At 41.8% G+C, this 14944-nt stretch overlaps 1 protein-coding gene and 1 long non-coding RNA gene across 2 annotated transcripts in view; both read left to right on the forward strand.

Annotated features, from left to right (window-relative positions):
• Positions 1-291: 291 nt before the first annotated feature.
• The window catches only part of vamp2 (vesicle-associated membrane protein 2), a 117278-nt gene continuing 102625 nt past the window's right edge, over positions 292-14944 (forward strand). The window contains exon 1 of the mRNA XM_080185554.1: positions 292-527. Within this exon, the coding sequence (XP_080041680.1) occupies positions 526-527 (2 nt within the window). The 5' untranslated portion in view covers positions 292-525. The remainder of the gene's footprint in view (positions 528-14944) is intronic.
• LOC145340947 (uncharacterized) lies at positions 2307-12447 on the forward strand. Its single transcript, XR_013886324.1, has 3 exons — positions 2307-4542; positions 7214-7378; positions 10343-12447. It is a non-coding gene; the product is annotated as an uncharacterized LOC145340947 (long non-coding RNA).

The raw sequence follows: 14944 nt of genomic DNA on the forward strand, positions 1-14944 counted from the left end.
CTATAATCTAGTCTTTTTAGGCCTACGTGCCTTCATTGAAACCAAATTTGCCACAGTTTTTTTGCCAATTCAATGAATCCATTCGTGTATGCTGTAATTTGATTCTTCCATCTCTACTGCTGACAATGCCAGCTGTATTTGTGCCATCGCTAAATTTGGACCACACTCTCTCTCTCTCTCTCTCTAAGTCTTTTCATTTGACTCTCTCTGGGTGTCTTTATTTGGTTCCCCCCGCCCCCACCTTCCGAGTCTCTTTATCTGCCTCTCTCAGACCCTGTTTGTCTTTGAATGACTAGTTGACTCTGCTGCCTATTTTTGGCTCTACCCCCAGGAACCGAACTACCCGGATCATTGACGTCAGGCGGCTGCTGGAAAAAAAAAGCCATCTTTGTTGCGAGCCCAGGGACGGAGCAGTCGGGAGAATCCTGTTGAATATCCCAAAAAACTCCAGTGAGAGGCAGAGACAGCGAGAGAGAGCGAGGGAGAGAGAGAGAGGGGGGAGAGAGAGGAACAAAGAAGAATACAATGTAAGTACATTCAGCACAATACACACACATAGAGGTGCTGGCAGTCAGCTCTGTAATACTATAGCACACATATAACTCTCTCCAGGCTTTGATGTACAGATTTAGCTGATCCTGTCGCTCACAGGTGAAGAGGCTGCTGTCCTCTCGCGTTAGTGCTGAAAGACTGAGCAAAAGTGCCCGTGTCCGTTCCGACTCGGTTACCCAAATGTCTGGAAGAGAGTGGCTCAAGAGATGAATGTTGGAGACTTGTTGCGATGCTGCTGAGACCAGCCAGCCTCCCCCTCAGTGTGAGCAGCCCTCACGCTGGAAGTCGTGGAGAAAGAGCAACACGTTTCCCATCGAAATGGTTGCGAGGTGTGGCACTCTTTCAGCACCCAAGTAGCCGTGTCTGTTTGGGTTTTTTTCCCTTTGCTTTTGAATGTGCTGTACCGCACCTTCATGTTTAATATGTGCCGTGACTGACACTCTGTCCAGCAGCGAAAAACACTGTGGATATGTCTGGAAAGTTAACCCCCCTACTTCGGGCAATCAGTGGCTGGTGATATGACGAAAGTGAAGCTGGAACGATTTAATCATAAACCTAAAATCCCCAAAGGAATTGAGCCTAACTTCGGAAAATAAATAGTGTGATTCCCTAGGAGAGTGTTCTCTTTCTCTCGCCTATGGAAATTGCATGGCAGATGTTTGTAACAGGACACTATTTCCAAAACGGCGCTATTAATAGACTGTTAAGAGCTTAAAATCAGCTTTAACTGATGCGTGCGCGATTAATGCGTTTGATACAAGTGTCAGCGGATTCTTAAATCGACGCCCATGTCAGGTGTAAATCTATCCGGATACAAATACAAAATTCTGTGGATGCTGGAAATCTGACATAAAAGCAGAGAATACCGGAAATGTTCAGCACGGATCGGTGAGGTTTCCCCCACTACTGAGCATTAGGGTAACCGGCAATATTATACCCAAGAGTGACTTGTTTTGGTAGCAAATTGACTTTGGATTCCCTTTCTCTCATGTTTACCTAGTCAACCCAGTTTCCATGCAGTCTGATCAGTCCCTGTCACCCAGCTGGAAACCTATAAGAATTTTAAAGGGTCATTCTTTGAAAATAAAAATGTGCACATTGTATTTCTGAATGTAACAGAGATGTAGTAATGCGAAGTTGCAACTGGAGCCCAGTGCGTTTGGAATATCACAATACATGTATATTTTATATCCGAACAGGATATAATTTGTATGTTTGAATTTTATTTCTGTGCCCAGAATGTGATCTTTGAATCTTTTTCTTCTTCCTCCCACTCCACCATCATCAAATGCTCCCAGGGGCACTGGTATCCCTTGGATACCTCAGTCAAATGGTCAGGTTTTATGCATGTGCATGCATGAGTGGTAGCAACTATGGGCGAATCATAACTGAAGTCAATTGAGGTCTCACCCAGTAAGAATTGCTGCATAGTGACCGGCATTGTAAACTCTCTCTCTTTCTGCACCCCATTTTCCCTATACCGATATTAGTCACACAGTCCAGTGTTGGACGTATTGCTGAAACTTGTTGCCACACAGCATTTTGTACAGTCACTAACTAAGCTCTGATGAGGGTAAAGCGTGAAACATATTCTTTTTGACATGGAAAGTACAGCGGAACATTTTGAGAAGATGAATACTTGTTACATGATGTTTATTCATAAGCACTCAGTGCCGTTCGTAGATTGCTTAAATTCATACACCTACCCACCCACCCCCGTCCCGTTGATCATATTATCTGTGGATCAATCATACTCCAAAAATCAGACATTGTTCTTGTTGCCAAACATTGACGTCAATAAGACAGCTGTCATTAGCCTGGAACTTGATATTTACCAGAAATTTTCAACCTGCTGTTAAAGTCTAGTTGATTTCACCAGCAATTGCACTTTGTTGCATGAAATGGCTATGGCTTTCTCTTGGTTGTCGAATTAATGCATTATGCCTTAGATGATATGATTCTACTATATAAAACAATGTGTTGACTAATTTACCATGAGCATTGGCATGGGAGACCCAAGAGCATTGTAGTAAAAGCTCAAATAATCTCATTCATGGAAGTAATTTTCAAATTAGAAAGTGGGAAATATATCATTTAATGGGATGCATTTAAATGTGGCAAATCTTAACTTTTTCAAGATGCAAATAGAAAGTAAAAGATGACTTCTTTAAGTCTTGCGGAGAGAAAGCAGTCAAAGTATTAGACAGTTGACCATCAACCAAAAAGTGCCTGCAGCATTGGGCATGGTGGCACAGCGGTTGGCATTGATGCTTCACTGTGCCAGGGACCCAGGATCGATTCCCAGTTTGGATGACTGTCTGTGTGGAGTCTGAATGTTCTCCCCATGTCTGCGTGGGTTTCCTTTAGGTGCTCTGGTTTCATCCCACAATCTGAAAGACGTGCTGGTTAGATGCAATGGTCATGCTAAATTCTCCCTCAGTATACCCAAACAGGCGCTAGAATGTGGTGACTAGGGGATTTTCACAGTAACTTCATTGCAGTGTAAGCCTACTTGTGACACTAATAAATAAACACAAACTTAGTCAGGCATGGGAGGCAATAGCTAGAACAGTCAGCACCAGTCAGGCACCACAGTCGTAGTATTGCTGCTACGTGCATGTCAGAAGGCATTGCCCAAGGAGCCACAGGGCCGTCAGAATCCTGGTCACAAAACTCTGCTGCCAGCACCTGCTCTTCCCATAATTACTTTGGAAGGGATGATAGATTAAATAGCATACCTTGGAGAGGAAACACTCTGACACCGAAAGGCAGCATTAACTGAAAGTGCCAAAATTCATAACACACCTAAGGAAGGAAGTATACTGGCTGTGCAAGTTTGCTGGATATTAGTGCTCCGTGTTTTATATCAAAACAGCATAAGTCCAGCTTAAGATGACAATAAATGGAATTTAATGAACTTGAGTGTGCAAGTGTAAAATTGGATAGGTTGGACACAATTATTTGGCAGAAATGTTTTGCCCCTTGAAGAAATTATGTAACGTGCCATTCCTGGGTAAGCATCTCATATTGATGCCTAGCAGAGAAAACTTGCTTGCTGCATTATTGTATAACTGCAAGCAAATTCCTCCTTGACATTTATACTTGATATCAAGGGGCACAGACAGTGTCTGTCACAAGCATTTCCATTTTTTGATATTACTGGCACTCCTATGCAAAGTTCAGTGCTTGTAAATCACCAAGAGTTGTCCCAGTGGTGGCCCAAAAACTGGAATATGAAAAGAAAATTTATATTCATTGTCCTCTGAATGAAGATTCTTGTTTTTTCAGTGCACCTCCTCTCATGCACAGTTCCACATGGGCAGGATTAGTGCACTCCCTAAGTCTTTAATTGTCATTACATGCAGTATGAGCGTATTTCCACAATTTAGCATCAGAAAATGTGTGGTAAGCAATGTTTAGGCTGGATGCCCTGATATTGCTAACATAATTTATTTCTAGGCAATTGCTAATGTAAGTGGAATTGCTTAATTTTTAATATTATTGATATTACTCAGTAACATCCATGTGCTGAGACCTAATTGATGTTGTCACTGAAAATAACATGAGAGCAAAAGCAGTACCTAGCTGTTTTAAATCACCTCAAAACTTAGAATTGTTTATGCTATGGGGAGTTTTGTATGCTGTGATTTCCAGTTACATTTTAGAAACAATTCCAACAGAAGTAGTAATTGCTTCTAAGTGGGTAAGAATTATGATTGTGAGATGTGAGATAAGAAACAGCCTGCTGTGAAGATACATTTCCCAAAGCCAACCAAGGCATTTGCAACTTTATTAATCATGATTGTGAGCTTGCTACTCTCCACTTCCTGTTGCTTTTTGGAACTTCCACGTTTTGTTTCCAGTAATTTTCTCCTTTCTTTTCCCAAAGGATGTCACGCTTCTTAGGTTACAATTCCAGAGGCACCGGCAGCTTCTTGTATCCAATCTAAGTCAGAGAGTGAAGCATCAACAGCATATTTGACTGTGAAGGTATTGGTGTTGATCCTAGTCTTTATGGTGAAAGATACTTCAAACATCCCATTAATACTAAGAAATACAGAGGAGGAATTAATTACCATTACTAGAGAAGTAGTATTAGACAAACTAATGGGGCTAAACACAGAAAAGAGCCCTGGTTCTGATGGCTTGCATCCTAGGATCCTACAAGAAGTAACTGCAGAGATAGTGGCTGCATTTCTTACAATTTTCCAAAAGTCGTGGGATTCTGGAGAAATAGCAAAGGATTGGAAAATTGCCAATGTGACACCTCTATTTAAAAAAGGAGGGAGGCAAAACCCGGGTAACTTTAGGCCAATTAGCCTAACATCTATTGTTGAAAAAATGTTGGAATCAATTATTACGAAAGTGAGAGGAGCACATTTTGAGAATCATAATCTAATCAAGCAGAGTCAGCATGACTTCATAAAGGGGAATTCATGTGTGACTAATTTATTAGAGTGGTTTGAAGAATTTTTAACCAGAGCAGATAGAGGGGAACTAGTAGATGTGTTGTATTTAGATTTCCAAAAGGCATTTGACAAGGCACCTCATAAAAAGTTACATCATAACATAAAAGCCCATGGTGTTGGACATAGTGGTCACTATTCTCCCATCCTGCTGCACTAAAAAAATTATGTCTCACAGGACTGGATTTCCGACAGCTTCTGCACCGCTGGGAAATCGGCTGGGAGGTGGGGTCATCATTTAAATAGTATTTAACATTCTATTTAAATACTATTAGCAGGTTTGGGACTGAATTCTCTGGGCCTGCTAGTCTCTCCAATCCCACCAGAGTACTTCACTCTAGTGAGGATTATACTATCTCCCCACTGACAGGAAGCTAGCAGCCTGACCCCACTGGAATGAAGGGGGACAATTGAGGCCTCCCAGGGGATCGGGCAGTGGGCAATGGTTCTCCCTGGACATGGGCACCCAGGCAGTGCCAGCCTGTGCCCCTGGTACTGCCCAAAGGGCAAAATAGCAATGTCCTTGGGCTACCTATGCCCAATGGGCAGTGCCAAGGGGCATAGGCAAAGCCAAGGAAGCACCTAACCAGCACGTCTTCCCTCGCTAGTCCCCCTGACGCTAAGGGACAATTTAACATGGCCAATCAACCTAACCTGTGGGAGGAAACCAGAGCACCTGAAGTAAACCCATGCAGACATGGGGAGAATGTGCAAACTCAAATATATCTAATTCCCTGGTAACACTTATTTGGGAATTCATTTAAATGCTGGTCATAATTTTCCATTTATTAATTTTAATTTGTAACATGATCCTTTTTTATCATCTTCAATACTGCTGTATTCAACTGAAGCAGTATTATCTGCACCATGTGGCAAATACATCAGTTAACAAGCTTAAGTTTGAAGAGCTTGTTTAAGTTCTATGTTTAGTTTTTGGTTCCCTTACCACAAAACGTCATATCCCAGGTGTCATCTGATTTTACTTTAATGGAAATAATTTTAAGTCCTCAGACTTTTCAGATCTTGGACGCTTAACATTTGGATAATATTTAATTGTCTATAAAAGAAAGGAAAATGCAATATTGATGGTTATTCAGCTTTCTCTATGCAGAGGTGATTCAATATTCCTCCATGTTGTAGTTTTGTCTGTTGTATTGATACAGACTTTGATAATGTAACTCTTATGCTTTTGCTGTTATGTTTTGGTTGCATATTTAGAAGACTGCTAAAATGGAATTAATGAATTAAAAGAACAACCTAATACTTTATGAACAAATGGATTCATGATATTTGTTACACAAAACACCGACTGAATTTTCCTTCAGTGCAGACTGTTTGAAGGATGATATTATTTGCACACTGTCTGCACTAAAGGGATGAGTCATCTTTCATGAATTATATCACATAGAAGGAGGTCAGTTGCCATATAATCTATCATACAGTGCTGTTAGGCAAGGAGTTCCAGATTTTTGACCCCACAACAGTAAAGGAATATCAATATGGTTCCAAGTCATGATGATAGGGGTGATTCTCCCAGCCTGCTGCACTGCTCAAATAGTGCAGTGGGCCAGGAGACATTAGCACCCATTTTGCGGGATTTCTGCTGGGCGTCACGGTCACCACGCATCTCCGAAGGTAAGTTTTTTTGGTGTCAATAGCTCTGTGCCAGAAATCGGCCAAGGGAGTGAGATCCATTGGGGAAGAGCACATTGGGGGGGTGATCGTGATTGGGGGGGAGACACTGCCACTCTGCAAAAGGATCAGTGGGGGAGGGAGGGAGTGAGGGTGATTGGGACTAGCCAACTGGCTTAGCAGGAGGGGATGTGGGGCTGTCAGGATGTCAAGGCTGGTCTTTGGTAGGGTGTCAGGATTGTCATGGGAAGGAGACATCAGGATGGGTGAGGGGGTTGGGACTGTCCACTGGAGCCCAGAGGGGAGTTGAGGAGATTAGGGTTGGTAGGAGGGCTTGTGGGGGGGGGGACACGGGCTGGCTCGAGAAGGTCCAGGAGGCCAGCAATCGGGGTAAGGTGGTCAGAAGGCCAGCCATGGGTTGGTTGGGGGTGGTGGGGGGGGTAGGGTGGCGGAGGAAGGGTTGGAGGGGGGCACTGCGCATTCGCTGATCTCTGCGCTGATAGATCTATTTTGAAAAAGATAGTTACCTTAATTTCAGCTGTGACTTTTTTCCCCCAAAATAGAATGATCTCAGCCTTTTGGCTGAGATCAAGTATAGCTTTTGATCCTGCACCTGATGGACAGTGGTCCGCTCAGCACTGTGCTGCTGGCTTCCCGGGCGGGAATAGGCTCTGCCTCCTACTTTCCAGAGGGAATTACTCTAGGGCTCTCTGTGGTGAATCGCTCTGGTAAGTACATTAAAAAAAGCGGAGGGATTTACTCCAATTTTCCCACATGAGAACTTAGAATTTTTTGGGGAGCATCTCAGCCATTGATTAATTCGGAAGGGAAGTTGTAGGTGGAGCTGTTCCTATGTGTCTGCTGCCCTTGTCCTGAGTGGTAGAAGTTGCAAGTTTAGAAGGTGCTTTTTGTGGAGGCTTATCAAGTTCCTGCCATTCATCTTGTCCCTCTGCTTTCACTGTGCATGAGCGGTGGAAGGAGTGAATGTTTAGGGTAGTTGATGGGGTGCCTATTAAGACGCTATTTTGTCCTAGATGTTGTATTTCTTGAGTAATATAGCTATGTTTCTTGATGATACAAAGCTAAGTGTGAATGTAGGCTGTGAGGAAGACACAGAGACTACAAAGAGATAAAGACAGACATACGTGTATGAAAATAAGATGACTGTTGGAGCATAGGGTACAAGAGTAAGGAGGTTATGCTGAACTTTTGCAAGAAACTAGTTAGCTATTAGCTGAGATCTAACTACTGTCTTGTAAAAATTCAGCATAATCTTATTCTGTGCCCTATGCTCCATCTACAGTTCTGTATGCCACACTTTAATAAGGATGTGAACACGCTGGAGAGAGTGCAGAAGAGATTTCCAAGAACATTTCTAGGGATAAGAAACTTCAGTTATGAGGATAGATTGGAGAGGTTGGGATTGTTCTCCTTGGAGAGAAGAAGGCTTTTCAGAATTTTCAGAAGGCGTTTGACAAGGTGCCTCACAGGAGGTTATTGCAGAAGGTCAGGGGACAGGGAGTTGGGGGTAGGGTGTTAGCGTGGATAGAGGATTGGTTGTCAAATAGGAGGCAGAGAGTGGGGGTCAATGGGTGCTATTCGGATTGGCGGATGGTGACTAGTGGAGTGCCTCAGGGGTCGGTGCTGGGGCCTCAGCTATTTACCATTTATATAGATGATCTGGAGGAGGGAACCGAGTGTAGGGTGTCGAAATTTGCTGATGACACCAAGATTGGAGGAAAGGCAAATTGTGCGGAGGGTGTGGAGAGTCTACAGAAGGATCTAGAAAGGCTGGGCGAATGGGCCAGGAAATGGCAAATGGAATTTAATGTTGGCAAGTGCGAGGTGGTCCACTTTGGTAGGAATAATGGTAGGAAGGATTATCACTTACGTGGCGAAAAACTTCAGCAGGCGACGGTGCAGAGGGACCTTGGGGTCCTTGTGCATGAGTCGCAAAAACCCAGCTTGCAGGTGCAGCAGGTGATCAGGAAGGTGAATGGGATGCTGGCCTTCATAGCGAGGGGGATTGAATATAAAAGTAGGGAGGTCTTGCTGCAGCTGTATAGGGCATTGGTGAGGCCGCAGCTGGAGTACTGTGTGCAGTTTTGGGCGCCGTACTTACGTAAGGATATTTTGGCCTTGGAGGGAGTGCAGAGGAGGTTTACTAGGCTGATGCTGGAGTTGAGGGGGTTGAGCTATGAGGAGAGGCTGAATAGATTAGTCTTGTACTCGTTAGAATTTAGAAGAATGAGGGGAGATCTCATTGACACGTATAAGATGATGAATGGGATGGATAGGATAGAGGTGGAGAGACTCTTCCCACTCAGAAAGGATAATAGGACTAGGGGGCACAGCCTCAAGATAAAGGGGGGGCGGTTTAGAACGGAGTTGAGGAGGAACTTCTTCACTCAAAGGGTGGTGAATCTCTGGAATTCTCTGCCCGTTGAAGTGGTGGAGGCTACTTCGCTAAATATTTTTAAGAAGCGGGTTGATGGGTTTTTGATAAGAGAGGGGATTAAGGGTTATGGAGAGAGGGCGGGAATGTGGAACTGAGCCACGACAGATCAGCCATGATCTTATTGAATGGCGGGGCAGGCTCGAAGGGCTAGATGGCCTACTCCTGCTCCTATTTCTTATGTTCTTATTATGTTCTTAAGGCTAAGAGAAGAGTTGGAGGTAGTTGGGTCACATCTAGAGTACAGTTTGATCATCAGAAGAATGTGATTACAAAGATGTTGCTGGGGATGGAAAATTTTAATGATGAGGAAAGATTAGATAGACTGGGGTTGTTTTCTTTGAAATAGCGGAAAGTGCAGGGGAATTTATTTTAGCAGTAGAAAATCATGGATAGAAGGTGGTGGGAGTCTAGATCAATGCTTAATAGGATGGTAGAAGCAGAAGCCCTTATCACATGTAAATTTATCTGCACAAAATGATTGACTGAATGGTCTCTTCCTGTGCTGTAAACCTTCTATGTTGGTAAATCTGAGTCTGGGAGATATTCAGGGGGGAAGGTGAGTGAGCCATTATCAGCTCATCCACAGTCAGGTCAATAGAAACCCATCAGCTGAATCTTTGGGTGGCAGCCCCCATTGGTTTCTCCATTGGTCCGGCTGCTATGCATTTGAGGGACTTGATTGGCGCATGCACTGTGTATACTGATGTCAGCTGTCAACCTCTTAAAGGAGATTGGCAATTGACCTGGCATTAGCCCCGATTTGCATAACACCAGCTTTAGGAGAACAGCAGGGATAACTACTGGGTGCCTGACCCAATATGACCAACTGCACACTTCAGTGTGAGCCACACTGTGGCTGCACAATCACAATTTTTGGCCAATAGATATTAGATATTATTATTTAATGCTGGATAATAACAGTACTCCCTACATCAGGCAAAGCATTACTGTGTTAAAGGCAGTAATATATTCAAGGACTTTAGATAACACAACAGAGAATGAGTGGATGGATTCTGACTACACCAACTGTTTAAGTTCATACTAAATAAATGTTAGTTTATATCAATCTATCATTAAAATATTTACCATCTACACACACTTGTCTGTGAAATCTTTATTCGTGATAATGCATTTTTGCTTTATTTTTGTTATTTTTACTTTATAAACTCTTATGTTCTCATTTACAATGAAAGCTACTGATCTAAACTTATTTTTCAAACTTTTCATCCGACAGCTGCATCTTGGCCTCCCCACTTGTCCACTGCCTCTTGTCTCTGAGGCTCTTCCCAGGTCTCCTATACTTTGCCAACTGCCCATGGTCAACATCCTGCAATTTGATTTTCAGTTTGGCTGTTTCAGCCTACTATTTCCACATCAACAGATAGATCTCCTGTCTGATGGAAGCACTTGGAATGCTGGGCAGATGGGGATAAAGTAGGCTGCAAGAGAGTAGTTGAGGTTCAAAACCCAAAAAAAAAACATTCTACTAGAGGATGGTAGGAGTCAGGAATTCACTGTTTAAAAGGGTGGTGGAGGCAGAGATCTAATAATGTTTAGGGAGTATTTAGATGTGCATTTGTGATGAAAAAACTTGCAAAACTATGAACCAAGAGCTGGAAAATGGGATTAGAATGGTTGGATGGTCTGTCTTTGATGGCATAGACTCAGTGGGCCGAAGGGTCTTTTTCTGTGTTGTAGAGCTCTATGACCCTAATATAAATTCTGAGACAGAATGACATACAGGTCTAAATATAAACTGGGAAACAAGCAAATTTCCATGAAATCTCTGAAAGATTTTCCAACGAAGTGTTGTTGGATGGACATATTGCTGAAATGAATTCCCAATACAATGTAGAGATAAAATATGAATGAATGATAAACGACACACATGGCTAAAATGTCAGAAAGAGAGAAACAAAATGAGAGGAGATTTATAGATAAGGACAAACAGAGGAAGATAAAAATCAGTATTGGAGATAAAGAAAGATCAGATGCACTAATCAAGGGGAAGAAAGAAATGTTGGAAGCAATGAGATGAAGCAAGGGAGAAAAGTCAGGTGCAAGTACCAGACAAGCTTCAGGTCAAAGGATAATATAAAAATAAAGATCATGATTATATAGGAATAATAATGAGTGATTGATTATTGAGACATGTATTGGGATACACAGAAAAGTATTGTTTCTTGTAGACAAAGCGTACCGTTTATACAGTATATAGGGGAGAAAGAAAGGATAGGGTGTGAAGTTACCATACCAAGGGAGATCTATTAGCATTTAAGTTATACTGTGATCCAGTCTTTTGCTTTTTTGTGTGATTTTTGTAATCTGTAATTTTCCAGTCTGTTGCCAATTTCTTAATGTTTCTATTGACTGCTGCCATTAATCCATTTATTCATTTAAGAGTCCCCAGCCTGCACAACACAATACTGTTTTTATTTACTTATATTATTTCTACATGTGTTATAATATTAACGTACACAGAATTATTCAAATAGCTCCATTGTGAAACTGTCCAGTTTGAAGCTCAGACTGGGAGTTGATCTGCACCGAGCTTACTGATTTTGATGAAGGAATTGGTGGAATCCTACAACTGACCATTATGATTCTACCTCAGGAAGAATCATGAGTTCCCAGTATTGATAAGAATCCAATAATTTCTGCTGGAATGTGTACATTTGGGAATCTTAAAGATAAGGCCGAAAATGACTTTTCCAATTTGCTGGCTACTTGTATTCATACCTGAAGGAAGACAAATTAAGCAAAGCAGGAGAAATGTCCAAAGATTAACAAACAGTTTGACAGTGAGGGCACAAAGATTATTTTTCCACTTGCAGATGAGGCCTTACCAGGGGCCATAAAAATGAAAGAAGCAAAATACTGGGAATACAAACAGAAAGTGCTGGACATACTCAGCTCCTCAGTGCTATTTGTGGAGAGAAACAGAATGGAGAAGGCAGGGGCGATGAACAGTCCCTTTGGAGTGCCAGCATACACTAAGACAAATATTTGGTTATCAAAAAGAACCAAGGTGAATGGTCACCTTCTGTGCTGTAACTATTTTGTGAGAATTATATTATGCATGCGGAATAAGTAAGCATTCAATATAAATGTATTAATCAGCACTGATGACAAGAAGCCTCTGAAATGGTACCTAATATTAGCCAAAGCCCACAAAAAGGTGGGAGGGAGGAATCAAACAGGACATACACCACTGGTAATTATCAACAGTGTGACTTTAAATAAGTTATTGCAATGGCATTAGAAAACACTGGAGATAGGATTCATTACAGAGTGTGATTTGTAAATTAATTAATAAACCCCAATTTAAAAAAAACTTGAAAAAACCCAAAGGCCCTTCTTAATATTGGGACGTTCAAAACCTGTCCGATATATTTACTCAGTTAGATTTAGTTTTCATGCTTCTGATCTTTCTCTATCAGAAAGTCACTCATTTGGAGCATGATTTTGTTTTGTTTTTGTGTTTGAAACAGTACAAGTACAATTAGAAGTGATGGTCAGTTTTAAAAAGATCAACTTGAATACAGTTTATATGATGAGTTCTCAGGTGCGGGTTCACAGCCCCTAGGGGCTCCTGAAAAGGTTTTGAGAGGTTTGCCAAACCTACAGATTATTTCTAAGATTTCCCGTTGACTTTCTATTGCTCTACAATCGATGATCACTGGGGTATTACTGTCGATGATGCAGTTTAATTCCTAGAACCGATTATCTTTCAATGGACAGACGCTTGGTTTAAAGGATTGACGGCCCCAGTGTCAAGGACAAAGATCTCAAGTAGATGTGTTTGTAGAACAGGCAAAGGTGGCTGTTTGAACAGAGGCAGCCTGCTGCATAGGTGAGTGAAAGATGCAATATTCCAGGCCAGCCACATTTTTGCCTTTCTACATCCCATCACACTGTGAGACAGACCTCAGGGAGCAGTAAATATTGTTCTTATAACCGGCTTAGCAAATAAAATGCTTAATTCCGGAATGTATCAAGAGTAACGCAAAACATGTTCCTGAGCATCTTACTCTGTTATGTGCGATAATGATACGTCTTGTTTGTGTTTTTGCAAACATTTCATCTTAATTCCACACAGTAGCCTTAATGCCCATGAAATGATTTGGTAGTCAGTCCCTGTAATTTGGCAGCAGATTGCCTGCCTTTAAATAGGATTGCAATACCAATGGCATTGATTTTTGTGGGGACTGCTTGACAGATACTGGAATATGATCTGTTGATCTCTGTCTGGAGATAAAGGTGATATGAAAATATGTTCCATCTGAAAGCATGGTATCGCTCTTCTTGATATTGGTCAACGTTAATTCCTATTTAATTGAGTGACAGGCTGAAAACATTAAACAATAACCTTCTGTTTTAAGGCCACAGAAGTCTTCCTTGAATGGTCAAACTTACATTTGCATTGTCCTTTCTAATTCTCACATAGACTGGAGTTTGCAATTTTTGGTGGCAAAATTGACAGTGTTCGCTGTTATTCCAGCTCTAAAGTTGACAACAACTTCTGGAATTCCACATGCACAGGTAAACATGGAAATCCAGAAGCTGCTGTCAGTAATTCTTTCCTTCAACATTGAATGGACTATTCAAGGAACTACAGTATAATATCAAATAGAAATTACTGAACTAATGAGATCTTGCCTTTTACACTAAGTATCAATATTAACTGTTGAGAAAAGCATGGATGCTAGGGAACCTGGTGGAATAAACAGTGATGTCTTGAGGAGTGTATGTATAACAGAGAAGGAGGTGCTGGAAGTCTTAAAGCGCATCCAGATAGCTAAATCCCTGGGACCTGATGAAGGGTATCCCAGGACATTGTGGGAGGCTCGGGAAGAAATTGAGGGTCCCCTAGCAGAGATATTTGAATTATCGATAGTCACAGGTGAGGTGCTTGAAGATTGGAGGGTGGCAAATGTTGTGCCTTTGTTTAAAAAGGGCTGCAGGAAAAAGTAGAGAAACAACACACCAGTGAGCCTTACATTTGTAGTAGCTAAGTTGTTGGGAGGTATTTTGAAAGACAAGATCTACAGGCATTTAGAGAAGCCAGCATGGCTTTGTGAGTGGAAAATCATGTCTCACAAATTTGATTGAGTTTTTTGAAGGGATAACCAAGAAGGTTGATGAGGGCAGTGTAGTTGATGTTGTCTACACAGACTTCAGCAAGGCCTTTGACAAGGTATCGCATGGTAGGTTGTTGCATAACGTTAAATCTCACAGGATCCAGGATGAGGTAGCTAAATGAATACAAAATTGGCTTGATGATGGATGCCAAAAGATGGTTATAGAGGGTTGTTTTTCAAACTGGAGGCCTGTGACCAGTGGTGTGCCTCAGAGATTGGTACCGAATCCACCGTTATTTGTCATTTTATTAATGATTTGGATGAGAATATAGAAGTCATGGTTTGTAAATTTGCAGATGTCAACAAGATTGGTAGCATAGGGGTCAGTGAAGAAGGTTATCTAGATTGTAATGGGGCCAGCGGATTGATGAACGGCAGATGAAGTTTAATTTAGATACATGCAAGATGGTGCATTTTGGTAGATTGAACCAGGGCAGGACTTGCTCGGTTAGTGGTAGAGTGCTGGTGGGAGTTGTAGAACAAAGAAATTTAGGGGTACAGGTTTATAGCTCCTTGAAAGTGGAGTCACAGGTGGACAGAGTGGTAAAGATGGCATTTGACATGCTTGGTTTCATTGGTGAGAACATTGAATACAGGAATTGGGACGTCTTGTTGAAGTTGTAGAAGACATTACTAAGATCACACTTGGAATACTGTGTACCATTCTAGTCACCCTATTAGAGAAAGGATATTAT

This window comes from Carcharhinus amblyrhynchos, chromosome 3 (genome assembly GCF_965287045.1).
Source record: "Carcharhinus amblyrhynchos chromosome 3, sCarAmb.v2.hapA, whole genome shotgun sequence".
In the NCBI taxonomy this organism is placed as follows: Eukaryota; Metazoa; Chordata; class Chondrichthyes; order Carcharhiniformes; family Carcharhinidae; genus Carcharhinus; species Carcharhinus amblyrhynchos.